This window comes from Pleurodeles waltl, chromosome 3_1 (genome assembly GCF_031143425.1).
Source record: "Pleurodeles waltl isolate 20211129_DDA chromosome 3_1, aPleWal1.hap1.20221129, whole genome shotgun sequence".
Lineage (NCBI taxonomy): Eukaryota > Metazoa > Chordata > Amphibia > Caudata > Salamandridae > Pleurodeles > Pleurodeles waltl.
This window is the reverse complement of record NC_090440.1, coordinates 2,004,551,140-2,004,570,025: the sequence shown is the minus strand read 5'-3', so window position 1 is coordinate 2,004,570,025 and position 18,886 is coordinate 2,004,551,140. Positions and strand designations below refer to the sequence as shown.

At 44.4% G+C, this 18,886-nt stretch overlaps 1 protein-coding gene across 2 annotated transcripts in view; it reads left to right on the top strand.

Annotated features, from left to right (window-relative positions):
- The window catches only part of BCAS3 (BCAS3 microtubule associated cell migration factor), a 2,570,631-nt gene that overhangs the window by 1,666,872 nt on the left and 884,873 nt on the right, over positions 1 to 18,886 (top strand). For both annotated transcript variants that reach the window (XM_069226456.1, XM_069226455.1), the window contains one exon: positions 484 to 581. In XM_069226456.1, the coding sequence (XP_069082557.1) occupies positions 484 to 581 (98 nt within the window). The remainder of the gene's footprint in view (positions 1 to 483; positions 582 to 18,886) is intronic.

The window sequence follows — 18,886 nt, the reverse complement described above, 5'->3', positions numbered from 1 at the left end:
CCTTGCATTTTAATTTTAGTAAGCGCATTGATCCTCATTTTGAGTGAAATGTCAATTCCGATGGGTTGCAGTAATGACCGTTGCCATTCCTACAGGAATTATGAGATTCACAGAGTAACAATGAGGATCTGTTGACTCCCTTGCGTAGATTTCAGCTGGTCAAAGCTGAAAACTTTTGAACTGCCCATGTGAAAGTCTGGGGAAAAACATGGAAATACGGGGGATTGGACTGAGAATTACTGATTCCCTCTAGTAATTGCCTATTCCTGAGTTGAACCTAAGGGTTCCTGCTGTAATCCCTCTTCACTTTACCCCCTTTAGTGATTGGCAGCCCATGTATTGACTATCTTCGAGAGATGGGTGGACTTAAGTGGTCAAATCTGAGGGCGCCGTAATGTGGACAATAGTGTTTTGTGCTAAATATGAAAAATGACAAGTCATATTTCAAACACTGAATTACATATATATATATTACACTTGCAGGATTCAACCAGTTCGTTCCGAGCCTGTGAGCATGCCGGGATCATCATGTCCTGCCACAGACCATCGAGGAGCTTCCACCGTCATTGACTCCGGGTCAGGTAGGAAGTTCTTAGAAGAAATCTGAGACATGCAACACTTGTACATTTCCTGTTCTCTAGGAAACCTACTGCAGGCCTACCACATACATGCAGTTTGAGTATGTAGTTCCTAAAACGTGTTTCTTTCTTTAACAGATCTTAAGTGGGGCTGTAAGATGTCTGTGTTAGAGTATAGTTACAGCTGACGGACAGTGGCAGGGATAGCTGAGAGCGGTTACAAGCACGAAACAATATGTGGTCTTACAAAGGGTACATGAACCACCACCATTTATATGTGAACTGTCTTGGAACAGTTCACAAATTATTATCACTCGGTTTTCCCACTGATGCTCCTCATGCCTGCCAATTGGTTACTGGGGCTTGCTTGTACCCAGGGACGTTACAAAATATGAGCAAAGTGGGCAATGTCCCAGGTCTCCCATCTTCTAAAGGGCCCCCCTGGGAAAGTATATTTTCTATTTATATGTCTTACCTCGGTCTATTTCTATATCTCAGCCTCTCTCCTCTCTGCCTACATCCACCTCTGATCTCTCTCGCTTTGCCCAGTGGTATCTTAAGGATATTTGGGGGCCCTAAAAGACATATTTTAACTGTTTTGAGTGAACCCCATTTTGAAAGCTTTTTTGGCATCATGCGGGCTTCAGTTAGCAGAAAATGAGCAGTAAAATTACAAACAGAGGGCCCCAAAAACCTTAAGATGATACTGCATGTACCAATGGCAACCACAAAGGCTGCCTTTTTAACAAGGAACCAGCCAAATATCAGAGACCTTTCCAGGTGTGAACCTCCTGAATTCATTTCTGAACAAATTCTTTTACTGCATTCAAATTTTGCGTCTTTGGTGTGAAGCCCAATCAGAAAGTGTAATGAATGGACGTAACAGGCCTCTTTGGGGAAGTGCTCTGTCACTAATGCAAAATATTGACAATTCCTGATATGTCCAATATTAGACATCTAGCAAAACTGGGCTTGTTCCCTGACTCCATGAAGAGGCAAGGAGAAAAGTTTGTAGAATTGCCTCTATGAGTGTTGGAGACAAAGGGCACCAGACCAGCACCTAGCACAGTATTTCAGAAACTAGCTTAGTACGCAATCCTGAAAAGTTACAATCTGAGACAATTCTGACCGCTCAAGAGCAGAACATAAGACTACCAAGATGGCAGCACATTGCACAACATATTACAATGGAAGAATAACTCTAGCTATTGCTAAGCAAAAAGACAAAACCAGTCTGACAGGACCCTAAGCTGAAAGATTTGACAGGATCCATTCAGAGCATATAAAGCCTAAAGGGGTGTGTGGAAAGAAGGAGCTGGGAACCAATGAGAACAGCAGGGGGAAAACCCTCATCAGAACACACAGTTTTTTAGAGCAATTAAGAGTGGTTACTGCATAAAGGCTATCGCGACGTCTGGAAGGTGCAAATTAAGAAGGGGGTAGCAGGATTCTAGGCAAAGGACCAGGCAGCACCAGGAACGAGTGTTCATGAGATACATGTCTCTGCGGAGGCAATTGGAATATCCAGTTTCAAGACCAGGAATGCAGATTTCGGTTTAAGAGCTGCATCAAGACAAAAACAACCAAACAATATTCACGAGTCCAAGAAAGTCAGGAGACTTCTTCCCAGAGATGGTTTGCTCCAGGAATCAGACTTGCAAAGAGTACATGGCACTTCTGGAGCACAGTATCGGCGCTGGTTTTCATTCATAGATGACATGCAAATTGGTGAGGCAAACGCTGTTGTTAACACTTGCTGTTTCTGCAGAGCCTATTAATGGGCCATCTCAGAGCGTCTTAAAGGGGCATACTCCTCCATCCTCTGTCTGATTGGGTGCTGCCTCAGCTTGACTAGGGCAGTACATATTTCGAGAACACCTCGTGCCAGCAAGGTTGTAGGTACCAGTTACGTACGTACTTGTAGCTCTGTTCAGTGTGTATTTGCTCTCACCTTCAGGGATTAAAAGACCATCCTCGGGGTCCAGATCTACGATCAGGTCAGATCAGTGAATTGCACATGATGTGGTTTCTGGCGCATGAAATGCAGCATCAGTGCAACAAGTACAGATTCTGGCTTTTGCTCTTCCGTTGCATTATGGGAGCTATAGAGCGTTGATTTTGTTAAAAACACTGACAGTGGTTTTAGACAACATTTCCTGCACTTCACAGTCTAAAACTGTCAAATCTTTTCAGCCCGGGGCTAGTGGGGCGCCGGCAGTCTCTGGGACAGTTCAAAGATTATCCTGTAAGGTAATGGCATATTTCACTTAGCACTGAACCTCTTGGGCTTTGAGTGCGATTGAAACACATCGAGTCCTATGTTGTGTCGCAGATTGCCTTGTGGGAGTGTCCCTTTTCAGAATACTTAGTTAATGTGATTTTAGTCCATTCCTTTATTTAAGGATTTTATGCAGTGCTAAGCATGTCATCTTACATCTAGACACGCATCAGCCATGGTGCCCATTTTTGATGTATAGGTCAGTGTGTTTGCCATGAGCTCCGAAAGCGTTACAAAAGTAACTTTGGAAATAGCTGCGGAGAAAGTGGTAAAGGAAATGATTGCAGAGGTACGTGCCAGGGTGGCCTCCTAACCTCTAGCCTTTCATGTTTCTCCTCCTTGCACCAAGACAAATTTGCTTTTGCAGGATGCCACAAAGGCAGCGGGCGAGTAAAGTGCCAGGGATGCGTTGTACTCAACTCAGTGCCAGCGAGCATGTGTAGACTGATTATGCTTGACGTGCAGGACACACGTGGGAGACTTGGAATGTCTGGTTCACCTACAATTCCCAGTGCATGCTTCTTTATCACTTGCTTTCCAGGGTCTTTGGCCAGCTGCTCTGTTTTGAGCCTCACATGAAAGACTTCTGTGGCCGTGTTGTGCATTAGCTTTGTTATTTTCATTTTTATTTAGTAGAGGAATGTTCTTATTTACCCCATTTGCTTAATGGCCTCATCTGAATTATCATGTGTATTATCCTTACAACGTGGTGGCAAAAATGGATTGCTTGAAGAGGTTATGCCCCCTTGAAAAGGTACTTCGCTTCATTGCCCTTTTCATCACACCTAGATTCATTTTAGCCCCATAGACATATAAGGGTCTCTGTCCTGATTCTTTATACAAGAGATGAAGCGCGTGCAGGTCCTCGAACGCTTTCCAAAGACATGCTTTATTCACACCTATGTGAGCCCTACCTGCAAGGGAAGCCAGCACAACCTTACTACCTCTAGAACTTCCTCTACTGGTAAGCTCGCCCCTCCACCCATTTTACTTCATACATGAGCACTATTGAAATGTTTCCCAAACACTTTCTCATCCATGTTGTTGGTTCCCCAGTTACCTCTGTTCCCAGTGGCGGATGTATCTTTGATAAAATGCATCTATCTATTTAAGGCATACTCTCTGACTGATGTAAAGATTAGAGTTGTTCAGCTGTTCAGTCCTTAATCCACTTCTGTTTTGTTTGCAAGTGCCTAATGTTGTTCCCTCTATACCCTATTTTCATTTATGGTGCAAACTAAAATAGAAACGTATAGTATATTAAACTGTTTTACGTGTCCACACACAATAGTTTGCAGTGGGGTGCCTTGTTAATGTATACAATTTTAATTACTTGTTTTTATAGGTCTGTGGGCTTCTGTGAGGGGTCAAATCATTGCCTCACCGTTATCCCCCTCCCTCCAACCCCATACCCCCTTTCCAAGATTATGGCAACACTAAAGTGTGCAGTAGCTTCAAGTTTGGACATAAATAGTCTTTGTGACAACTTGAAATTACTGTTACATGAAAATTGGTCTTGCACCCAGGGATTTTTCAAAAATATTTCTCTCCAGATAATAACTCAAGGACGTCGTGAAGGTAAAACAGTGCTTACATTAAAGGACATTGTGGTAGAATGTGTGTAACGATTGTCACCATGCGTCATTCCCCATTTCTAGTGGGGTAAACTTGGAATACGATTCAGATTCCTCTTGCAAGTATTTATTTGTGGTTATATATTGTGCGGACACGATTCAAAAGGGTATCTGAGTGCTTTTCATATGAACTGTTACTACTGCATGTAAGCAGTTTATGGGGGCAGTTATATACGTTTCATTGGTTGCATAACTAACAGTTTGCATAGTTATCATTTAAAACTAATGTCTAGCAGTTGAACATGCACAAGGGCCTCTCTTGCTCGTTTCACCTCTCTTGTTCTCGAGCCATGCCCCTTTTTCCCCCAAGCATGGTCTAGCTCATGCCTCCTCCAGTAACCTGCAGGCCCACTCCCCCAGGACACACAGGCAAGTGAGGCTCCAGCGTTCATCTCCAGCACATGCTCAACCCAGTCCCTGCCTCAGTGTTGATTGTGCAGAAACATCACCTGTACACGGTCACTGATAATTGGTACCTGGAGGGACGGGGCAGTTTGGTCACCAGTCTTTCACACGCAACAACACACGGCTCCCCGCTTAAGCATCCTTTCCTCAATCAGTCAACCTCCAGAGTACTTGACCTGGCAGCTTGTCGCTGTATCGCCCCAGCAGCTTCCTACTTCTCTCTACCTGGTAAGACTAATGCCTCACTCAGAGGTCTCCCGCCTTGCTGCCATAACCCTGGTGCAGTGAGTATCTCCCGCTGGATGATTCTACCAGGCCTTCTCCAGCAAAGCCATCCATTTTTTCTCCTGGACTTCCTCAAGCCACACATTTAGTAATTGGGGACTCCAGGTGCCGTCTTCCCTCTGTGCTACAACGCGTAGTCCCCAACTTGCATCCTGGTCTGTTTTCTATTGAGGCTCCATAGGTGAGATGACCACGCCAAAACGCCATCAGTAGAAGTGGGGGACCTCCGGTACCAGGCAGTGCTTTAAATGGAAATGCAGAAGTGCAGGTACTCTCTAGATAGAGTACCTGTTTTCCCCCTGGAAGTGCTGGTACTTTCCCGTTAAATGTTTTGCAGTAGTGCTGAGAAGTGCAGGTACCCATACCGGGCAGTACCTATCCATTTAAAGCACTGGTTCCAGGTCTATTGATACTCTGGGGCGAGGGCCAAGTCGGCGCCAGACAGTGCGCATGGTAGCAGCAGGCACCATCTTGGAATGCCCATAGATCTGCCGCTCGGCCGCCCCATGCGCCCCCTTGCATCCTTCAGGAGTAGAAAGGGGCCCCAGGCGCCCTCCGCAACCTCTCAGGGTAAGCCAGCTGTAAGGAGTACTAACCATATTTTTCCTGGTCGACATTTGCACCTCATTTCGCCAGCGCACTTCTCTTGAGCCCGTGAGTGATGACTTTCCAAAGACATTGAACTCGAGTAGACACTGGGCCCAGCTGCCTGGCCTGTGAAGCTCGCCCCCGCACGAAGCGCGGCCCGGCAGGCCCAGTGGAGCCACGCGCACGCTTTACGAGGAGGCGGGAACAGCAGGGCTTCACGTCCCGCGCACAGCTGCGTGCTGTCCGTAAAATGCACACAGCAGGGTTTTGTCAAATAAAATCTCTCACAAGTAGAATTATTAAACACACAGCATTTGTCAAACAGTCAAGAGTCGAAAGGGTTTTAATCTGCGGCGGTCCCGAGATCCCCCGAGAGGCTGCTGATTGGATCGAGGTTGGAACTGTAAAAGCAAATAGTAACAAATACGGAACGTGATTTGTAAAGGTTGTTTTAAAGTGAGTTAAAACAAACGCTTCTGTTCCGGGCCCAGCTTTCTGCAGCATCAGTTTAAAACTGCGTATCCTCCCACGGTTTACAAGCCGGGGTCGTTTTTTTTTTTCTCTCCTTTTTAGTTTTATGGAAACTCCCTTGCGAATGTTATATCTCAAAGTGTGTTCTTCACGAGGTATAGATCGGAGTCGCCTTTCACTGCCACTGACAAATTCAGCACACTTCTCTTCAGCCAGCACTTGAACTTTATGGGCTTCCTAATCCATCCTCCTGCCCCTCTTTCAAGAAGATGTACACGGTCTGCACAAAAGAGGTTTGTGTGAGTTTTGGGCCACGCCACTTCACTTTTCAAGCAGTTCTGCGCTCACCGCTTCAGAGCAACGCGAAAGGCGGGCGTTTCTCCTGACTAACAAAATAGGAAGGCCTTCACTTAAATCGGAGTAAAAAAAAATCGCGGTGTAGCGAAAATGACTGAGAATTGGGTTACCTGAAGTTGTTTTCGCTGAACTCCACTGATAACATATTGTTTGAGGGGTATAATCAGGGCCGCTGGAATTAAGACATTTTGCTGCTACGGCGTTTTCCGCATAATTATGGATTTGCAATATTTTTCTCATAATGCATCATCTGCTACAGAATCTGTATATTTTAACAAAAATAGTTTATAGTGCAAACGGATCAAAAGTTAACAAAAACACCGCAGCACGTTTTGCCTCGAGGCGAAAGACCCTTCCAATAGTTGACTGGTCCCCTTTCTGGTTCTTATTATGTATTTGGGTGTTAAAATGGTACTAGTGGGGTGAAACCTTTGCCCAAGCAGTGGTAACCTGTCAAAATAAAGTCCCATGATCCCTGTCACAAAGTGTGCCGAATAACACGGCATAAATTGCATTTTCTTGTCACATAATTTTCTCAACCCTGACACCTAATTTAATAATCATCTGCACTATAATCCCAGTGGTCCCTGGTATGAGTATTATTTCTGAGGCATAACTATCAATTGTTAAAATATTTTTATGTGTGAATGGGGACGGATGTGGTGTGAAGCAGTGCTCAATTTGAGCAGATGGTTTCCGGTGCAGGCACCCACACTTATTTTTGAGGACCGGCTCTTATTTTTGTGCCTCAAGCATTTACTGCGAGCAAAAGACACATAGGGGAAAGACGAAGGAAGAGAAAAATGATAAAGTGCCACAAAGGGGAAAAGCAGAAAACTGCAAGAGTGAGCTGAAGGGGTAGGGAGCTGCTGTAAATGGATTAAAGAGGCCCGAGATGGTGTCAGGATTACTCTGCCTCAATGTTCTGTTCTCGCACATTTAATTTCAGCAGACATGTGTTTCAGAGGAGAGCTTTAGGCTCTGGCACGTTTTTATTTACAAATTAAACACTGGTGTGGAGGTGCAGCTTTGAGCCCATCACCTCCTGGCAAACCATTAAGCGAACATGGCCACGAAGAGGAGGTGGGGCTTAGAGCACTACTCTGTATGAGTACAGCATCCTACAACAGCAAATAGCAGTGGCTACCTAACTTCTGAAGCTGCCATCAATATCCTGGACTGGCTGGATAACCTCGGATGGACATCAGCATTGCAAAGCCTTTTCACATGACCTGGAAACCCACAGTCTTTAGGGGTAATATTTGTTCTTCATGGGAGACCATGTGAACAGAGCAGATATCATGTGACACCCACTGACACTGTCTGAGTTGGCAGGCCTGCTAATGAATACTTCCGATCACAGATTCCTCACTTTCTTTATCTCCCCAGACACCAGACCGGTTCTGGAAACTCTTATAATAATTCCTTTGTACCAACAGGTGACATCATCGTTCTTCATTGTGATTCATCCCATCTCAGGACATCATGACTCAAAGATGTGTAAAGGTGAGCGCTGGTGTCAATTCTTCTATTTTCGTGGCCAAAGACGTGGCTATGGAGCTTCGCTCCTATTTATTTCTGTTTTTCAATGAATTCTCAAATTCTTAACTTTGGCATTGTGCAAGAATGCCGCACTTGAAGATGGCAGGTTTCAAGTCATGCGATCGGTGTTTGAAGCAGAGGTGTTGCTTGCATTGGTGCAGTGGGTGCATTGTCACCAGGTCCCATTGAACGCTGGTGATTGCTGTATTATATAACTCATACAGCAGTCAGGAGTTCCCATTTCCTTTCTTGCACTAGGGCCCATCAGACACTGGCTATGCTACTGGTTAGAAGCATTTGTCTGTGGCAGACACACACATCTCCTTATGGCGCTTCTGGGTCAAGCATTGCTCAAAATTGTGCAGCAAGTGTACCCTGACGCACCCAAAGGCCTTGGGATAGAGAGGCCAAGCTCTACATCGCATAACAGAAGACGTGAGATCTACCCGGGCTTCCTTATTAAGTAGAGATAAGGCATTGCTGAAAGACAAGTCAAAAACCAAGTTAAGAAATAAGCGCAAGAAATGCACCTGAAGCTCTTGTACATGCAGATGCCCCCACTCCAGGTGTCATAAGACAGTTGGTGGTCGTGGCACACAACTCCATCTTTAGTGTGTCACTTGGACCCTATGCCATACTTGAAGCTGATGTGCCCCAAGTTCCTCGGACCATCGTTGACTCAAGTTCCTCGGGCCATTGTTGACTCTGCAGCAGGTTGTAGCCTTTAATGAGGCCGTACTGCAAATTTGTAAGTTCATTCTGGCTCCTTCTGAGTTGCCTCCATCCTCCATCCTCATGGGCCCATTGGGATCTCCAGTGGAGTGCGTAGGTGGGCCATCCCTGGTGCCAAATGACCTTGGATGAAGTCAGCCCATTCTGCCAAAGGCTGTGGCTCTAATTCCAATGACATTGTCTCTGAATCCACTATCAGCTCCAGCCTTGAACTTAGAACCATGTTCTGGGTTTAACCCATCGTTTTTTTGCCCACCATGCCACCTCAGCCATATGGAAATCAGTCTTGACCCTCTTCAGGCATTGTATGTCTGGAAGCCCAAGCCTAACGTTTCCGGGTTAAGATTTCACTTTCCTGAAGGCATGACCCCTCAGCCCGGCAAAGCCATATGAGGTCACCCCCCTCATGGCAAGGGGGGCTGTCACAGTTAAACTAGAACCTGGGTGCTTCGGTTTTAAGCCCTGAAGTTCCCAGGGCTGAATGTCAATTACTGACGCTTAGTCACAGAGTATGGTGGGATCAGCGACACTGCGTGAAGGAAGGTCGTCCTCTCATTGGCTGACCTATGACAAGGCCATCAAATTGATGAAGGTGGCAGGATCTTCTTGTTTTCCCTGCCCAAAGCTACCAGGTCCTTCCAATCCACTGCACATCTGCTAATTAGGATCTCTGACCAGAAGCTGTTGGCAGTGCACAGCTTGTACGGAGGAATGGTATGGGGCTGTTTGGCAAAAATCCACCTGTGGTATGGAAGAATGGGTTGGGGCACAACTAGCAGAAAAGAGAGAGGGTGTCTGATTATGTGCTGTGCCATACCTGTTGCTGTGTAAGAATTCTATGGCTAGTGCATGGGAGATATGTGATGGTTAAGATTGCAGTGAACTGCCAATGGGCAGGAGGAATGGCATTTATTGTTGTGCTTTGTGGAGTACTAAGTTTCACATTTAGGTTTTGTCCTAGCACCTACCTGCCAGGCAGGTGCAGAGCAGGTGGTGGCTAGTGAGTGGAGTTACCATAGCACCGCATTGCTAGTGAAAATTAGGTTATGTGGATATGTACAATTACACCTCTTGTGGTAGAGTGAGACTAAGTGGAGGTTACACCACTGTAAAGTTAATTGTAATATGTACTGTAATGTAGTTACACGATGCTGCACCACTGCTTGTAGAGTGTGTGTGATGTGTTCGGTAACCTCAAGTTAACTTGATGGTGTCACAGCGGTAGAATGCATGTGAAAAATTAACAATTAGAATTAATATTGTAACTAATAGGGCTACCGCGCATGGCATAGCTTTCGGCAAGGAGATGTAAGTGCAGCTGTGCAGGCCTGGTTCAGTGGCATTGGATATGATCAAGTTATGCTTAAGCTAGTAGTCATAAGAAATATGATAGGGTAACTACAGGTAATGATGATGTAGGATGTCCTGGTTAAAATGTCCCTGGCCAACTTTTTATGCTGCTATAAACGAACCAGCTTCTAAAGCCATTTTTACAAAGCTCTGCATGCTGGTAATGCACGTGCACAAGTGCCCTCTGTTGCACCCCTTCTCTATGCATATGTGCACCCTTGTCAGTTCCCTTTTTTCATGTGAAACAGATCGGATCAGAACCTGCTGTGTGTGCTCTATAATTTGCTAATATGGGTGCTTGGGTACCCGAATTGTCAGATATTTTAAAAATCTTTTTATCTGTTTTCACTTCCATCGTACTTCAGCACTTTCCTTCACCTGACTACAGCTCAGGTAGCTTATGCTGCAGCGCTTTAGCATTAGACCATGCATTTTGTCACCAACCTCGTGCAGCAGCTGACCACGTAAGGGCTGCATCTCTTATCTGACCCAGTCATCTGCAGTTTGGCTGCCCTCTATGTGCTACCATCGGCGCTTGGGAACAGACTGTTGAGTCCTCACTGATCGGGTTCTGCAGCAGCTGTGGCACCATACCGCTGTAACTCAAGAAGAGCATCCATTTTGCAGTGAAAAACCATAAATACCAATGTATTACGACTCACATGTTTTTCTCAGGATTCTGCATTTTGGTGGACTTTCTGCCGCAGTAGAGGGCTCACTGCTACAAATGCCTATGACTATCTCATCAGAGCAACACTAGTGGAGGAAGGAAACCGAGCCTGATCACACCATGACTCTCAGAACTCTGCACACTTTAGGAATCTCAGTTAACTATTTTAAACTATCCCAAACCTTCCTTGGTGTTCCCCAGGAGGATTCTGCGTGATTTTGATTTTTTTAACTACTTCAGCCCTGAGAATACCTTCCCTCCTGAGGCCACTGATCATCCAATTTCATAAACAATTAAACTGAGTCGGCCTGGTGGTGCCAAAAGCTTTTCTAACTACAGACATCTTGCATAGGTAGATGTGACCCTCATGCCATATTCACTCAAGGTCTTTCATCTCTGTCCCAACTAAGCAATGGTGGACACACATCCAACTTTAAGGTAGAATGCCCCTACATATAGCTTATGGCCTCCATCAGAGTACAGATGAGGGGAACCCTCTATCAGTGTTTGTGGGAAAAGGTGGTGTTTTTCAATTACATTATCCTCGCTATAATAAATTTGCACATTACATGATGAGTATTTGAGTTGAATCTTGATTGAATAATACACAAGCTTGTTGCATGCATATTTGTTGTTATTTTTTAGATTGATTCCACCTTTTTTTGATTAGTCTGAAATGTGTGGTTATTTATATATTTGGTACACACCAGTTAGGACTGCAGAAGTGATTGGCAGTTAGAGTACTTTAACTTGAAATTATTCATTTAGTAGTGCCTTTTCCTGTATGTATATCTTTTTTATGCATCTCTGTAACAGGGTAAGCAGGTAGAGATAGGCAAATTTACCAGGCAGCCGTTCTCCATGACCAGTGAAGCCATAAAGAGACATCTGACAGGCGTGATGTATCTGTTACCTTTGATCAGGCACTTCACAAGCTGTTCAGACAGCAGCCACATTCTAGCCAGCAAATACTAGTGTCGTATGGAGCACATGCACTAAAATATTCATCAACTCATTAATTACAAAAGCTCAAAGAATATTTTCAATTCAACAACTCATTTATTCCAAAAGCTCAAAGAAATACATATATTGGTGAGAAAACATATATTTTCTTAGAAATGGGTTCCCCAGTTCTGCATTAATTCTAAATGTTACAATTCCACATAAATAGCTTTCTTTTTATTAGCTAATTACAAGTACTTCAGGCCTTATTTTTTTTTTTAAACCACGGTTGATTCCATACAAAGGAAACCAAAACTACCAGCCAGCACATGTTTTGCAGTGATGAAGACCGCTTCTTCAGGGCTGAAATCACAAAAATAAAATCCAACATGGGAATTCAACCTTCAACAATGTAACATATACAATACTGCTCTCTTTTCAAGGAACCTATAAATATAAAACAATTTTGGGTTAATTGACTTCTATATATTTCTAGCCAGGTTGATGCTTACATTCTTTGACATTGTGCGACCTGAAGCTTTTTGGAAAGAATTATTTTGTGGTAACATTGGCCAGAAACGTAAGTGACCTAGAAGCCTTTTGTACTTCTGCACCAATGACAGTATGCACCAGTACACAGTAGACCGGAGGCCTCATCACACCTTATTCCATATGTACCGTTCGATTTCTATAGGAACTAAGACATTCTATCTCGACTTTCAAGACATTACACAACCTTAACAGAAGGTGCACCTTACACGCTTTACCTTAATCGAAACAAAGACTTACATTCTGCATCAACTGTGTTTGACCTTAAGAGCCAATGATGGCAGCTGAGTGTCTGCCAAGGCCACAATTGCCAGGTAAAGTATGGTATGTAATACATATTGTTCCACAGTCCATGGAATACACCCTCCAAGCTCTAAAGTAATAGTTTTAAAAGCAGTTTCTTGGACTGCCGCTATGTGCTAGAGGGACCCATAACATTGGTACAAGTTAAGAGTGCAAGTTCTATAAGTAACAGCAGCATTATGAAGTAAACTATTGCAGTAGCACTCTACATTCTAGGCACTAGCCGATCATTGGCTATCCACACTGCTGGCTCGGTTAGTATTTCTGTTTACTGTCACTGCTGGGCCACTGTTGCTGCATCCATAGCGTCGCTGCTTTATGTTCCTGCTTCGTTGTTATTGCTGCTTACTCTCCATGCTGAGTTAGCATTGTTATTATCGCTTCTGGTTTAGTGTCACTGCTGTGCTAGCAGTACTGGTGGCCTAGCGCTGCTGTTCCATTAATGACATTGTAGGGCAGTGGTTCCCAACCTTTTGACTTCTGTGGACCCCCACGTTATGATTACTGGAACCCGGGGACCCCCCACTGAATCATTATTGGAACCCGAGGACCTCCCACTGAGTCATTACTGATAGCTGGGGGCCTAATCTGTTAATATTATTTAATTTTCCAAGCAGTCGGGGACCCCCTGAAGAGGCTTCGCGGACCCCCAGGGGTCCCCGGACCACAGGTTGGGAACCACTGTTGTAGGGAATTTGTACTTGCACTCCCCTGAGGATGTGGTATCCCAAACAGGTTTCAAAATACAGCTGTAAATTGGATGTTGGTATGTGATGCAGTTGCCATCATTATGCTTGAATAAGTAGTCAAAGCCTAGAGTAAATTGAGTTGCTTTTCCATGTGGCGTGGTACACAGCTGGCGTTCCACGTCCGATCCAAGCTTCAGAATACCAGTGGTTCAGCCGGGCAGAGAATTGCCAAATCAATACACTGATTCCATGTTTGTGCTCCACCTTCCAGGCACAGCACTTCAAGGGCAGAGAGTTTGTTGTGGATTGTAAGGTAGGGACCCTAACCTATCAGGTGCTTGATATTCCGGTTGCTTACCTGGATCACATCTGTGAGAAATGTTAAGACTCTGTCCCACTTCCTTCCTTAACATCGTGGTTAGAGTTGGTGTTCTGGAAACATTTGACTGTTAGTAGGGATCCAGAAGGTGGGGCACAGCCTGGAATCAAACTAAACTAAACTTTTCCAACAAAGAAACTGTAATTTGTGATAATTCAAAAGTAAAATAGAAGCAAAAGATATGCAGATGTTATGCCCAGATATGCTAGGACATGGGCAATGCTGGAATTCGGGGTGGCCAAGCATAACATCGCAAGGCTATGGGGACACCGTGCCTCACCAACTGTGGAACAGTGGGAGTCAGACCTTTACTGGTGCCAGCGAACAGGGAAAGCGGTGTATCAAAGCCAGGGATGCCCTCAAAAATGGAAGAAAATATGGGGACCCTGGAGTGCAACCAGGGGGAACATGAGCCCTGAATTGTAACATCTGCACTCAGTGGGGAAGGAGGGAGAGGAAAATTAGAGAATGTATAGAATATATTGACATAAAAGTTCTTGGGCCGTAAAAGTGCCAAATGAGTTGAAGCCTAGATAAACGTGGCAAATGGAAATTGATACAAATACAACCGTTGCACCAAGCTGACCTGTAACTGTCAATTATATACATTGTACCTTGAGCTTGGTTTTTAATAAAAAGAATTTAAAAAAAAAGTGATGCAGATGTTGGTCCCCTTCTATCACCTGCGCTGCTCTTCTGGTGTAAGGGTAGATGAGCTGCACCGGAGCCTGCACCACCGAGGTGCCCTAACATGCATACGGTCTGATCTGAAGAAGGTTCTTAAGAGAAAACATGCTGCCATTGATTCAAATCTGCATAGCAACACAAAATTACAAATATATTTTACATGCCTCTAATTAAAAATACTTCCAGCTTCCATAGCAACTTAATAAAATACTACTCCTTTAAAATCTTAACAAGATCCATAGTTCTAACCAAAGTTCTGTTAATCTGGATAATTGTTTTGCCTGCTAGAATGAGATTTCATCTGCCTCCGTTGGATAGAAGGCCTAGTTTTCCATTCAAATTCTGTTACTGGGCAAACGGCCACTTTGATTGTTGGTGAACTTTTTTAATTCGGAGCTTTATTTGTTAATCGATCTCATTATTTACAATACCTACTCTAGTTAAAGGTCTGCTGATTTACCTCATTCCTCCACCTTCCAAATGTCTCAATTTTGGCACCTAAACTCTGTTCACCGTTACTTACTTCCTCTGCAACTTAATTTGCTACCAGGCTGGCTGGCTGTCAAAGCAGGGCCCCAGTACACTTTCTGCACCTGCCACAGCCCGTCTCATACCTGCTTGTTCTTGCATTGACTTTCACTTGTTTTCACACTCCCCTTGTATCATTTTGATTGTTTTGAACGGAAACCTTTTGCCCCACTTTTCTTTCAATCATTGTCTACATTTAAATTCTTCTTGATTTGCTTTTTTTATGCTACATTCATGCAGCACTGAATTACCTGTTTAGTGGCTTCAGCAGATTTGTGAAGCAGTGCCCTCCTGAGGAAGAACCCTTTCATGTTTAGGTCTTGCCTACCAGACACTTTAAGCTCTCTGGTTGTGAAACGTGCTGTACAGTGAACTCGCAGCTGTCCCATTGTTCACCAGTTGTTTACTCCTCCATCTCCCCCTCCCCCTTTGCATCATGCCACATGGATCCTTCTTATTGTTTTTTAGCACTTTCGCACTAAAAATGCATGTTTGTCTTCATGTGTCGATTCACCAAACTGCCACAGGTAGCGGAAGTGGCATCATACACCCTTTGACCTTAATGATGTCACAGGAAGTGATGCCACATGACCTTAACCCTTCATGACATCACTTTACATGCACTCACTCTGCCCCTGCTTACTCATTTTCACTGTCTTGCTCACTCTTACTCTGTCACCAATACATTGTCACTCACTTTCTCACATATTATCCCACATACTAACATACATGCTTACACATACTCACACTCTATCACCCAAATTATTTCTCACACACATGCACTTGCATAACAAAAACTGAAAAGTATTTTAACTTACTTACCTAAGATGACAGTGAAGGTTCCGTTCCAGATCCTGCTGCTTCACTTTTTTTATTACATCAATAGTGAAACATAGATAATTAATCACTATTATTGTAATAAAAAAATAGCAGAAAGAAAGCTGGAGCCTGATGCTGCTAATGCCAGCCAGGGCTTTGTTTTTGGCACTAATTGTTCAACTCCTGGGCCAAGGGTCACAAAGGCAGTGCCAGGTGTCGCAGCTGCGACCTCTGGCGACCCCTAAATGTCGTCCATGTTTTCTTAATGATCCAAGGGATGTTCGCAATATTGGGCTAGTAAATAAAAAAAGGAAAATGGGGCCACAACATTCGGCAGGCATGGTGATCCTACATGCACCCACTGAATGATGCAACCCGCAACAGCGGTCGCATCATGGCATCTTTTGCCTTCTTTCCCCCCTTTTTTTGCTGATGCTGTACAGCAGCAGGAATCTTCTTTTCCAAAGCCATAGGTTGATAAGGCGAGAGTATTGTCTTTGTCTGTGCTTGTTGTAATTGGGGCCAGAACACTACTGACGTTGGTACAGAAATTCTGAGAAAATACGTTTTTCACGTAGTTGTCAATTTAACAGTGACAGTCCTTCAATGAGTATCAACCCGGGCATTTTTCTCCTTTTCCTACTAATACATTTCCTAGGAACTTTAATGGCATTGGAACTGATGTACACTTTTCCTAAACACCAGACCTCAGGAGCTGATAGGTGAACACATTTTGTGGGGGCGTTGTTATAGTTGACCAGCTCCTTGGAGCAGCTCCCTCTACTCCGGCCCCCTGGATTGCCTGCATTTAAGGTTGTATCCTCGACCCACCCTCCCTGCTTTCACGAGGTTTGTTCGGCATCTCATCCTCAACCTCGCGTGTTTCGTGTGGCGATCCTAATGTATGACATGATGCATGTATGAAATGTGCGTGTTGGCTGGTGGTATGGATGTTTTCTGTCCTTCGTCGTTTCTGTCTACGCCTTCGTTGCCTACGTACAGCAACTAAATAAACACTGTTTTTCCTGCGTGCAGCGGTAATCCAATTCCAAGTACAAACGGGACTTCGTGCTAGAATCGGTGTTACATACCGCCTTGAAATAATACATTTTTTCATGCACGCGTCCTGCCAGTTACAACCTGACAGAACTGGAAGGCGTGGCAGCGTTCCGAGTGCCGCATCTCGGAACAAGGGAACCGTGCGCCGTTATTGAACCAAACACACCCCATTCGAACGCGGGAAAGGGTTTAACCGGGCGCGTGGCATTACCTGCCCAGTGAGGGACACGAGTGTGGCGCTGCGTGTCGTAGTCTTTCGCTGCTGCAGACCCTGTGGAGCAAGGGCTTTCACAAAATTAGGCTTATTAGAGAGTGGCTTATTTAGTGTTGCTGTCAAGGTCATAAATGTTTGCCTGAGCCTGAACCAGGAAGTGATTGGCCTGCGCGGCCTGGTGCTTGTGTGTCTGCTTCACTTTATGAAGATGCTTATCTCGCGGTTTCATTGCCCGCTGCCTGGCGATAGGCGCATTTCTGGCGCCTTCCTTTATCAGACTCCATCACTTTGTCCTACCTTCAAAGGCTGCAAGTTCATGTTTATCCTCAAGAATATTTAATTGTACCTCCAGCGCATTTTTATAGCTTTTTTCCCCATTGCTGACAGATTCTGTTCTTTGTAGCCAACGCGACTGCCCTGTAAATATTTTTTAAAATGATTATGTTAAGATTTATGTCAACAACGTAATGATGTCATAGAATTCTGCTTGGTGTGCTGAAATTGGCAGAATGATTCTTGCATAGGAAATGGAGCCACTGCAAGATGCCTCAGTATTTTTCGTGTGCCTCTTTGCAACCCCGCCAAGAAACCTACAAATGGTTATTATTTATTATGCATATCCTGTGTCATATTAAGTGTGTTTGGGGACATAGCAAGAATTATTTTGGGAGCCCATGTTTGGAACAACATTGAATTTTATTAGACATTTTTTTTACATTCAAGCCCTGTGTTGCCTGTCAATATTGAAGTATACATTAACGTTTAAGATGTCAAAATACATAGGAGTGAGATAGAGAAACGGTTCGCTTTCCCAGGGGGGCCCTTGGAAGTTGAGGGCCCTTGGCATTTGCCCACTTTGCCACTGCCTTAAAACGTCTCTGTGTATAAGGCGCTGTATGTTTTCTACGGCACTGCATAGCTCTGTCCTGGAAGAAGCAGCATTAGTATACAGTGGTGGCCACAGTTCAAAAACATAGAGCTGTACCCAAAAAAGACAGGTTATTTTAATGTTATTACATTTTATATTGCATTGTGGACTACGTTAGTGGCGTCTCCATGCTGCACAACACGGACAGCTAAAAATAAGTGATGTACAACATGAGGGGAGTTGAGCAGGGCTGTGAAGAGAAATGGTGACCAGAAGGTGGGTCAGCAGCTGATGGAGCTGGTGGTTAAGAGATGGGGCTGCTAGATATTATGTTACACACTTTTCATACAGAACACATCCAATCAGTGCTAGTCGGCTGGCACTCGGAGGCATGGAGGAACATGACTAGTACTGGTGCAGTGCCCTTTGTTGAGTGGAATAGGTTTGTCTGCAGATATGATGGCACTCCGTGCAATACAGATGTGGTTATGGTTTGTATGTGCACTGTGAGAAGACCTGTTGGGATTGTCTTAAGGTGGGGTGCTCCCAGCGCCTTTACATCTAGGCATGGCTGAAGAAGTCAAGTTGATCCTGGTTTTCTTTGAAGGCTGTTCACAAAGAAATTAGAAGAATATATAATGAATATTGTTTGGAACTAACAGGCCAGAAGCACAGGCTATTCTAGCGAGTCTCAACACTTTCAGAAAAGGATACAGAAGAAATGAAGATGGAGGTGTGGGATAGAAAACATTCACAGGGCTTGTAGGTGATAATGATGCGAATAAAAGATGTGAGGTGCTGCAGACTTTGTAATGTATTTGACCAGCACTGTATTGTTTCAGTTGACTTGGGGCCTGGGTGAAGGGAGATCCGGCTGGCCGGGCCTAACTCAGACACCTCATCTTACTGAACCCTTTTAGGTTTAATTTGTATATTGCATCAAGGCCACAAAATAGAGG